At 36.4% G+C, this 10720-nt stretch overlaps 1 protein-coding gene across 1 annotated transcript in view; it reads right to left on the minus strand.

Annotated features, from left to right (window-relative positions):
- Positions 1-10477, minus strand: part of LOC107728690 (protein BEAN1-like) — a 51866-nt gene extending 41389 nt beyond the window's left edge. The window contains exons 1-3 of the mRNA XM_016538967.1: positions 10099-10477; positions 9352-9426; positions 7960-8088 (exon numbers count right to left, since the gene is read on the minus strand). Of these exons, the coding sequence (XP_016394453.1) occupies positions 7960-8088; positions 9352-9426; positions 10099-10126 (232 nt within the window). The 5' untranslated portion in view covers positions 10127-10477. The remainder of the gene's footprint in view (positions 1-7959; positions 8089-9351; positions 9427-10098) is intronic.
- Positions 10478-10720: the final 243 nt, after the last annotated feature.

A 10720-nucleotide genomic window follows, 5' to 3' on the forward strand; every position in this document is an offset into this window, starting at 1 on the left:
AACATCATTGGTAAATGTTATTGTTTTAGTGATTATGCAAACAAAAAGTTGTTTTTTGTTGATTTTTAAATATAAAACTTGGTGAAGTGATTTATGTGTCGGTACTTTTTGTACATCTCCAGCACATTTTAACAATACCATGATAATACTGATAACCGTGATAATTTTGGTCACTATAATCGTGATAAGAAATTTTCATACCGTTACATACCTAATAGAATGTGTCGGTACTTTTTGTACATCTCCAGCACATTTTAACAATACCATGATAATACTGATAACCGTGATAATTTTGGTCACTATAATCGTGATAAGAAATTTTCATACCGTTACATATTTTCTACTATATCTAATAATGTTTTTAATGCTTAATTCCACTTTAATCATGTTCAATTCTAGATTTTTTGAAAAATTATAAACATGAAAATAATTATTGGTCAAAATTTCTTATACTGGTGCATTTGCAAACTTGGTGCAGATCTATGCCAACTTTGTGAACTGCTTTATGAAATAATAAGTGAATTAGTCCCAAAGCAGTAGAAGGATTTCACAGCAATAACAATCTAGGGATTCAGCAGCAATGGTAAAAAAACTCATAAGCATTACCATCATGCAAACTCCCACTTCTCCTCTCTCTCACGTATAAAGCTCATATGCATATAGATTCAGAGCTCTTGCAAGGTTGCTTCTTTCCAAGAGAGAAATTATTAGTCATGCCCGCATAAGGATGCAATCTTGCATCAATTTAAAAAAATTCATGCAGAAAATAGCTCGATTTTGCCTGATGGCTGAAGCTGGAGGATATAGTTTCTTTGTAATAAAATTGATGTGCACTAAAATATGAGCAGACCACATGAGTATTTAGAACAGTGCCAGTCTCCTTTTCCATGCCAAGTGCTATTTGTCTAATGTTTCAAATTCTGTAGGAATAACAGTCGCCACAGAGAAAATATGATATTTCAGACAGAGCAAGATAACATTTTTAACAGGAATATAATTCATAGCTTATGCTATGAAAATATAGAGTTAAATGCACTTTGGCTATATCAGATGTCTCAAGGATCACAAGTGCGTTAACTTCGACTGTACATTATTATTATCAGTAGAGGGGAGAGCTGTGATAGACTAACACTGTTTTAATGTGGACCACTGGAATTGACAGCTGAGCAAAAGCACGGCCAACTCAAGGATGTATGTCAGCGTGGGTACTCTTCCTCAGGGAGGGCTGTAATGAAGCTCATCCTGATAACCCAAAACTCAGAGGGTTTCTCAGAGAAACGTTGCTCATCTAATTGGAAGTGTTTATGAGAGCAGCAGAAGGAGAGGCCTTCTTTCTCGCTCCGGAATTAAAACGCTAATGCACTTGAAACAAACAAAACAAAGCCTTTCTACATCTGGGATTTGCATGAACTTGAAAGTAGCCATGAATGTCAATACCAGAGGACACCAAGTTTGAAGACAGAGAATTTAGCCAGCGTACGACATATGACAGGAAGAGAAGCAACCACGCATGAATCTAATGGACTGACAACAACAAAGGCAACATTTTCCACTACTTTGAATTTAGCTTTCTCCTTGTCTTCTCTGCTGCTTCTTTTAGCCTCCCTCTGGGATGACTGTGGGAGGGCGAGTGTTTATGAGTGGGCTGTAGTAGCAATAATGGTGGATGTTGTCTGTGCCAATGATGCAGGGAGACGTATGATGGGTGTGCTATTCCACACGCACAGCAGGGGCATCCCCAGTGGGCTAGAGCCAGCGTCACCAACCTGGCAACACAAAGATCTAACCAGCTGAGACAGTGCCTGATGGAAGGTCACATCAGGAAGAGAGGAAATGGCAGTGCAGCAGGCAACCTACTGATCAATACTAACTCTATAATTGGTCAAAGTAATATGAAATATGAACCAGGTAATATACAGTATGTATAAAATATGGACCTGGAATGCTTTCTGATTGAAATGCACAAAGTCAGCTTCTTCAAACACACAACACAATTTAAAAGGGATAGTGGGAAATTAAACTGTTATGCTCTTCCAATGTTCTTCCAAACCTAGAAAGTATGTGACCCTGGACCACAAAACCAGTCATAAGGGTACATTTTTCGAAATTGAGATATATTAAAATATTAAATTTGGTGTCAGTAGGATTTTTTCTTTTATGAAAAATAAATTAATACTTCTTTTTCAGCAACTATGTATTACATTCAGTGCTTGAAGTGGGCGGGTATGCACCGGTACGCAGTACCGGCACTTCTATATTTTAGTCTTTAGCGTACTGGCACTTTTTCATACGTACCGGCACTTCTGACATGTTGCCGGTACTGAGTCAAAGCGTCAGTGTCTGGGTGATTAGAAATGACACTATAAAGCACACTACCCAGGAGGTCATTTGAAACTGGTAAACTGGAAAGTTCAAGATTCCAGTAAGGGAATGCATTAGTAATAAGTAATAAGTAGTAATGCAGAGAAAACACGGATGATTTAATCAGAGATGGCGGAGAGAATAGTGACTCGCGTCTAGATGGCAGTAAATTATTATTTTCAGCGTGTATTAGGCTTAAAAGCATGAGTGTTTTATAATGAATGCTGGCTGAAAGGTGTTTTAGATTATGCGCTGGTCAGTGGTTTAGTGATTCTGAATGGATCCGTATAGTAGCATGCACAGTAGGGGTGTGCGATATATATCGTCTGCGATAATATCGTAATTGTTGTAATTTTTTGTCAATATCGCACACCCCTAATGCACAGTCAGGTTAAGGCAGCAGGTTTAGTGGTCTTTTGGCGTCTCCCTGTGGTCCTGTTTGGTATCGCAGCTAACTGGTGCTTATTTATATTAAAAATGCTCTAAAAAATTATTTCTTTCTTTCTTTCTTTTATTTTATTAGTTTTTTGGGGGGGGGGAGTACCGGCAGTGGCGTAGCGGACGGGCACGCAGGGTACGCACTGCGGGGGGGCCTCGCATGATGGGGGGGCCCCGCGATAAGACAATGGGGTGCGTTGAAAGACATGGTCATGTATCGGCGATAGCCAGAGATATTGTCAAAAGCATTAAATATTGTCAATATTAAGAATATTTGGCATTTCCAATTAATGTAGTCCTGTTAAATTCTTATTATTATTAGGGCTATTATTATTAGGTTACTTTTATTATTAAAATAAAAACACAATTAATTTGCTCCGCAATAATTTCATTGCGCATCACTGCATAACTGCCGCGCTGTGAAGATTAGCTTACTCCTCATTGGAAATGTTTTTAATAAGGTCTTTTAAAACAGGTCTATTATATCCTACAATGAATTATAGGCCTATAATTCAAAATGTTGATACTTGCAGTCATCAATGAAAATTAAGAGCAGCTTTATTTCTAGCGCAGACTTTCAAAAACCTGTTTAACACTAAATATATTTCTCACTATGTTCGGGCCACAAAAGAAACATTAAGGGAAAAAAATTAAAACAGTTATACCGTTATCAGCATATGAAGTAGATTCGTCTCTGAGAGAATATGTGGAGTTAATGCGGCACCAGATGCAGAAAGCGCCCTCAGTTTTTACTTTCACTTTCTGGTGAAAGACATTCACTGGCATAAGTCTTGCGTAAAGTTTGCACGTTGCTTGTATGATATCCATTTGCTTGCCTTCATGGTTTAAAAAATAAAATAATTCCAATATTGCAACGTAAATCCCAACCCCCGCCCCCCTCGGATTTGGGCTACGCCACTGAGTACCGGCACGTCTTTTTTTCCACTTCAAGCACTGATTACATTGATGTGACAGTAAAGACATTTATAATGTTATAAAAGATTTCTATTTCAAATAAATAAATTGATAATACATTGATAGCAATAGCATTGATAATAATAATAATACACATTTCTTGAGCACCAAATCAGCATATTAGAATGATTTCTGAAGGATCCTGTGACACTGAAGACTGGGGTTATGACTGCTGAAAATGCAGCTTTGCCATCACAGGAAATAAATTACATTTTAAAAATATATTAAAATAGAAGAGTTATTTGAAATTGTAATAATATTTTTACAATTTTACTGTTTTACTGTATTTTTTGAAGTGTTGGTGAGCATCTGAGCCTTCTTTCAAAAACATAAAAAAATCTTACCAACCCCAAACTTTTAAACGAAAGAGTAGGTGAATGAGAATTGTGGTTGTCATGCTACAAAAATAAAAATAAATAAATAAATAAAAATAAAAAATAAAATAAAATAAAAAGACACACTGTAAAAAAAAAAGTGGTCCATAAGATTTGATGATGAATCTTTTTAATGAACACCACCCTGCATTTGATCTGTTCATACAAAGCTTTTGTTTGACTTCAGAAGACTTGGAATATAATGCACAAGTTGTATGGGTCACTTTTATGATCTTTTATAGTGTTCCTTTGTCCTTTGGTCCTTGACAGCCAAAACGATGTAGCCTTTTATCAGTATTTATTTCTTGTTATTTTCTTCCGTTGCGCAGGCTGGGAGTCTAAGGTAAAAGCTGGCTGCAGGGACCACAGGGCTACCGTGACATTTAATATGTTGGATAGATTAGCAATGTATCATGTATCAGAGTGAATTGAGGGGAGTGACTAGAGAGCGCTACTCTATGTGAGGGCATTTTTAAGGACACAGAGTCATGCTACCTCGTTGTACATGAGATTTTAATATTTGGGGAATACAGCAGGGCACATACATACAGTACATTTCAATATGGTACCACACACCACTACCTCGTGATAATTCATTCTGAAAGAGTCTGACAATACTAATGATGAAAAATTTTCATGTTAATAAATTCATGCAGGACGTTCTATGTATTACAATAGAAATTGCTTATTTTTCAATATAATGTCTTATTCACTACAGTACATGGATTGTCACAGAGCATCATTCCCTACCTATTCCTGTTCATAATTCTTAACAAACATAACAAGATGCAACCATTTCCAAAGAAACACCATTTTTAAAGTCATCAGAGTGCATTAGTGTCTGCCCACTTTTTCCATAAGGCATTAAAAAATCTTTGTTAAAGCGTTAAGCCATGCACCTAGCCAACCAGCTATGAGATGAATCACATTACAAACTCTTATTTGACGCAAAAATGTATCTGAAAATCGAACAAAATGACAAATGTACAAGACTATGTATTTAATGGCTTTAGTCAGGGAAAACTAGCATCCCAATCAATGTGAATTATAATCAAATTAAAAATGATGGAGAAATATAAAACTATTCATTTAAATTAATCTTATTAATTTAAATGTGTTGATTATATCTATCGAAACAATATATATACAGTATATATATATTGAAGCAGGGTGAGGCTGAAAGCCGTCGAAGTGAAACGAGGCCGCTGAACGAGCGTGACACACGGCTGGAAAGCAGCGGAGCTTTTATTATGCCACAGTCTACCGCTTCCGCTCCTTCCGGTCGTGAGTATGTGGAAGCAGTGCTGTTTTATCATACTAGATACATTTGCAAGTTCTGTTATAATGCTACTCTGTGCGGCCGTCACCGGTCTATTAATTTATTGATAAACTACTGCTTTTTTTTTTTTCGTTTAAGAGATGAAGTCGACGTAACTCGTCATCTCCACAGTAGTGATGCGCCTGTATGCATGTTTCATACGGATTACATAATCCAAGAATATTTGTTTTCCCATTTGATTTGGTTCATTTGAAAGTAGACATTTCACTCTCTTCAGTTTCGCACTGAAGTTACTATAGCCAAAGGTCAGTCCTAAATGCGCTATGGCTGAGGGGGCTGCCTGTCCCTTATAGACTTGTGCCGGTATTCGGTAATGCGATATATCACGGTAATGAATATGCACAATATTGTTATCGTGGGCACTTCTAAATACCGTGAATAATTATATATTACAAATTATTCCGAATTTTGAATGCATTTTAAGAATACTTTTCCCATCAACTGGTCAAAATGCACAACACCGCTGTATGCTGCATGAAAGACGCGTGCGCAGTCTGACGTAAACAAACGCGGACGTGAAGCACATGGTGGAACATGTGAGAGACGCTCTGGATGAAAGCGCACTTTCACTCTCTGACAGCAGATGGCGCTAAACTGCAGAAATAATAATAATAATAATAATAATAATAATTCATTTAAATGCAGCCGTTACCCCGGAAACCGTGTAAACAAAGCAGCTGCAGCAGCTGCAGTTTCTGAATCGTGTTTAAATGATTTAAACAGCCATTCAGATTTGTGTATTTGCTATGATGTTCATCACAGAGCCAAATACTTAAATATTTAGACTTAATAGGCTATTTATTTTCAAACTTTTTTAACATTTTAATCTGGACTACAACATGCCCTAGATATTGTTTGAAAGTGTTTTGATTCTTTATTGTTCGGTCACACTTTACATTAGGGCTTCATTAGTTAACATTAGTTAATTCATTAGTTAACAAACTACCAATGAAATGAAAGTTATTTCCCTTAACCAGGAAATTAACGTTCTTAGAATTGACAGACAGTTGACCCTGAGAGGTCAAGTAAATATCTACAGTGGATCTAAATGTTTATAATTAATTATAACTAGTTATGATTAATTATTCATATTTCCCCATGAGCTGATTCGCTACAGTTAACATAAACTGCCAATGAAAAATTCTTCCGCACATTCATAAATCTTAGGTAATTACAATATTTAATAACATGTTGTTAAAATCGAAAGTTGCAACTGTGTTATTTAATGAGCTAACCTGAACTAAGACTTGTATTTTTTAAACAGAGATTAATAACTTCTGTAGCAAATGTAGCTATTGCTCATTGTGAATGTTAATGCGTTAACTAAGGTTAACTAATGAGGTCTTATTGTAAAGTGATACCTATTGGTCTTTATAGTTCTTTTGCACTTTAATCTGTGTAAAACTTTTAACTTTATACATTTTTCTGTATTGCTTTATTGCAGTTAAATGTTCAGTTATTTTTGTTATAAGAAAAATGTTATTAAACCTGTTATACTGTATTATGACAGCACTTTTTTAAACTAAATTTCAACATCGTGATAATACCGCATACCGTGATAAAAGCATGAGCAATTAATCGCAACATGAAAATTTGATATCGGCATATCCCTAGTCCCTTACAAAGGTGTTTAAAAGAGGATGGTGGCCATTTAGCGAACAAGATTATATGTCAGTGAAAGAACAGTAACATAATCACAAGCATCGCCTCAGGTTTCACAATACTGGTCTCGTATAATAATTACAGCAATAAAAGATGAGATTCTGATTAAAAATTTGCAAGGAAAAGAAGTAACTGCAGTCCCTTGGGCATGTATTAACATTCAGAAACCATTTTTCTCATACTGAATGGACTAGCAAAACTAATTTCTTATTGGATTTGTTTGCACAGGGTAGAGAATGAGCCCTGATGGCTGACAACCTGTGTTCATGTACAGTGATTCAGCGAGGAGATGCATCGCTCTCAGTTAAATATAAGTATGAAAACATTTAAATGTCCTTAGATGACATTTCTGACACTCTGAGTGGTAGTTTACATGTTTTATAGTTTGTTGTGCTGTAACTCTGAGCTCATTTAAACTGCCAGGCAAAGTAAGAAGAAAAAGGGATCCCTTTAAAACAACACTGCTAAATCAACTCAGTGTCAAGATAGCCCAGTTGAATCACAACTTGGAGCCACGTTGCCATGGTTTCTGTCTCGACCCCCAGCTAGCTGCCTACAGTTTGGTTTGTTTGTTTATTCCTCAGGATAAAACTGGTATCAACATTACAAGAGTGTGAAACCTCTGTTCTACAAATGTGTGTAAAATTGTGCTCTATAACTCCAAGGTGTGCTTAAAATGCACAACCCACCAGCAATGGGTGAGATACAAATCATGGACTGGAAGAGACAGTAAAGGATGACAGAAAACATCTCCACTCTTTGAATACATTGTACATTTGGAGAATACTGGAAATTGGACATTTGGCTTACCTGAACAAATGAGTTTCATCAACATGTACTCCCTGCCACAGTCTTTCCTATAGTAACATCTTAAATGATTGACCAAGCAGGTTCCAATTCTGACCTTCTTCTTTGGGCAAAGAAGGATGATGTTTTCATCTGCAGGAATGAGAGAGAGATCAAAGAGAGAAAGAAAACGACAGCCATCCAGATGTTTAAAGGCCCTGGCTACATCTCACCCAGTGACCACCCACCCTATTTCATTCATATGACCAAGCCAAAACACATCAAGTCAGTTCATATTCCAAGCCAAAACACATCCAGTCAGTTTAGAGGACATTTATCCAGAGAGGTATACGCCAACTAACCACCTCTCACACTTCAGCTTGTGTATTAAGCCTGACTTCAATACAAACATATAATTTCAGATTTAAAATATTATAAGTCTTGTTTTTGTATTCTCTGCAAGTCCAGTTTGCACAAATATTGAGATAATTAGAAAATCACAATTGAGTTGTAAAGAGTTTCTGCTTGATTTTGAAAAGGGCTATTTAACAAGTGCAAAGAACAGCATCTTTATCATCAAACCTGACGACTTCAAATTAAGTACTCTGGGTTATTTATTTCATGTACTGTAGCATAACTTACCAAGGCTCATTTCCCAGGCTACTAATGATTTATTTACTTTCTGCATTTGACCATATTAAATACTTTTCAAAAACAACACTGTTGCCACAACTATATGAAAATGGAATTTAAACTTTAAACGTGTTCTTGTTTTCTTGTTCTGGCTGATTCTCTGGGCAATAACAAATAGTAAACCTCTTCAATCTAAATTTTTTTCCTTGAACAGCAGCCAAGTTGAGTACATATCTTTAGCCCATATGCTATGCAGAAAATCCTTTACCTAATTTGGTGTTCACAGTCATAAAACAGCCTTTTTAAATGTTCTTATGTCTTATTCTATATTTTTACCATATATTGGATTCAATCTTTTTATAATCTTGACTGAATCCAGTGTTTGGTAATAATATAGCATCAGAAGAAACTTACAAGCAATTTTTTGTAGGTTGGTCATTTTTGACCGAAAGCACCACAGTGTAACAAGGTGGGGGAAATCCCCCCCCAAAAAGTACAAAAATGATCAATTATCGTTTTTTTATACCCTGCATGAGCAAAGTCAGTAAGTTTTAGTCCAATGCGAAAACATTAACTAGCATTTTCATTAAAAAGAAAATCCTCTCTGGGTCAAAATGACTGGAACACAGCATGGGTTAAAACGGAACAACAGCTGATAATCAAATGGCATACATAAAGCGCACTAACCTCAAGATAACCGAAAGCAACTATCTGTCTAATTATTCAGGACTCACAAGTGCATTTGAGAAAACATGCATAAAAGACTCAAACAAAAGTACTCACATGCTTTGGTGTAATTCTTGCCAGCCTTGATTATATCTGAAGTAGTGAAAACAAGATGACAGTGCAGGAGGAGAACTAGAAATAAAAAAAATAAAAAATGGGAAAGAGAGACAAGAAAGAGTGAAAGCAAGAAGGGAAAAAAAAGTTTCATTGCATTACCATAAGGTATTATTTTATTTTAATTCTACATCCCTGCTTGCAGGTTTGATGCTGACAATGTTGCATCTCATGGGATCTTGGTCTCAGGTGTGTGTGCAGGTGCACTAATTCAGAATCAAGGGAGACCAACTGACTACAGCAACAAGCTACCATGCAGCCTGGCTAATAATTTAACAAACTACACAGTGACCTTTATTTTATTATGAAAATACAAAATTCACAGACAGACAGACCCAAAAAACTACTCACAATGATATGAACTTTTTATTTGAACTATTATAAAAGTAGCTGTTGTCTAATATATATATTACTAAAACTAACTAAAAACATGCAGTTTTTAGCTACCCTTAACATACTTTGATTTATGTATTCTAATATATGCTAGTCAGGTTATTGATGCAGTCTTTTAACTAATATGTTGACAAAACAGTTAGCGTTTCCATATGAAGCACGTTTTAGGTTACCTGACAAAATATTTTACAGTGTATATTTCTTCGTAAAGAGACCAGAGTCTGTGAAACGAGAACATACTGTAATGACTGTATGACTTTAAGATAAGGAACAGGTGAAGTAACGTAACCTACTTACCCGCTCGCAGAGGAGAAAATAGCCCCATGCAACTTAAACGTCAGTGTTTTTCGGATTGCTCTAAAAAGCCCATATGGACTCAGAGCATCAGCTGAATTTTACTCTGCTAGCCTCCTCAGACATATTTTAACAGAATCCTTGCAAATCCGGCTCCTCTACACGCCTAAATATCTCGCTCGGTCGTCTTGCATGCATGTGCCACCGATCACAGACTGTTACATCAAATCATCTGACAGAGCTGCGAAAACGCCGCTTTACTCGGAATCCAAAACGATTTCTTTACTTGATCACGGCACTTTCAATACAGTGACTGTAAAAAAATCTCGGTAAACAACTGGTGCATCTGTATGCTCTCCACCTCATGGCTGAGTCTCCCGGCACTTCATAAGGCTTTCTGAATAAAGAAATGAGGGCAGGTGATGCTGTGCCATTAAACAGAGAGAGAGAGAAAGAGAGAGAGAGAACACTGCACCCACGACAGACGCATGCTGGGAGAGTAAATAATACATTTCAGGCTAAATAGATATTTAAAAAGAGAAAAATCAGAACCTTTTAGGTGCCTTTCTCACCTCTGCTCACTTTTCTGTTTACGTTGAGTAAATGGCACATAGTTGAATTAGCT

The sequence above is a fragment of the Sinocyclocheilus rhinocerous genome, unplaced genomic scaffold (assembly GCF_001515625.1).
Source record: "Sinocyclocheilus rhinocerous isolate Xijiao unplaced genomic scaffold, SAMN03320098_v1.1 scaffold1509, whole genome shotgun sequence".
NCBI lineage: Eukaryota > Metazoa > Chordata > Actinopteri > Cypriniformes > Cyprinidae > Sinocyclocheilus > Sinocyclocheilus rhinocerous.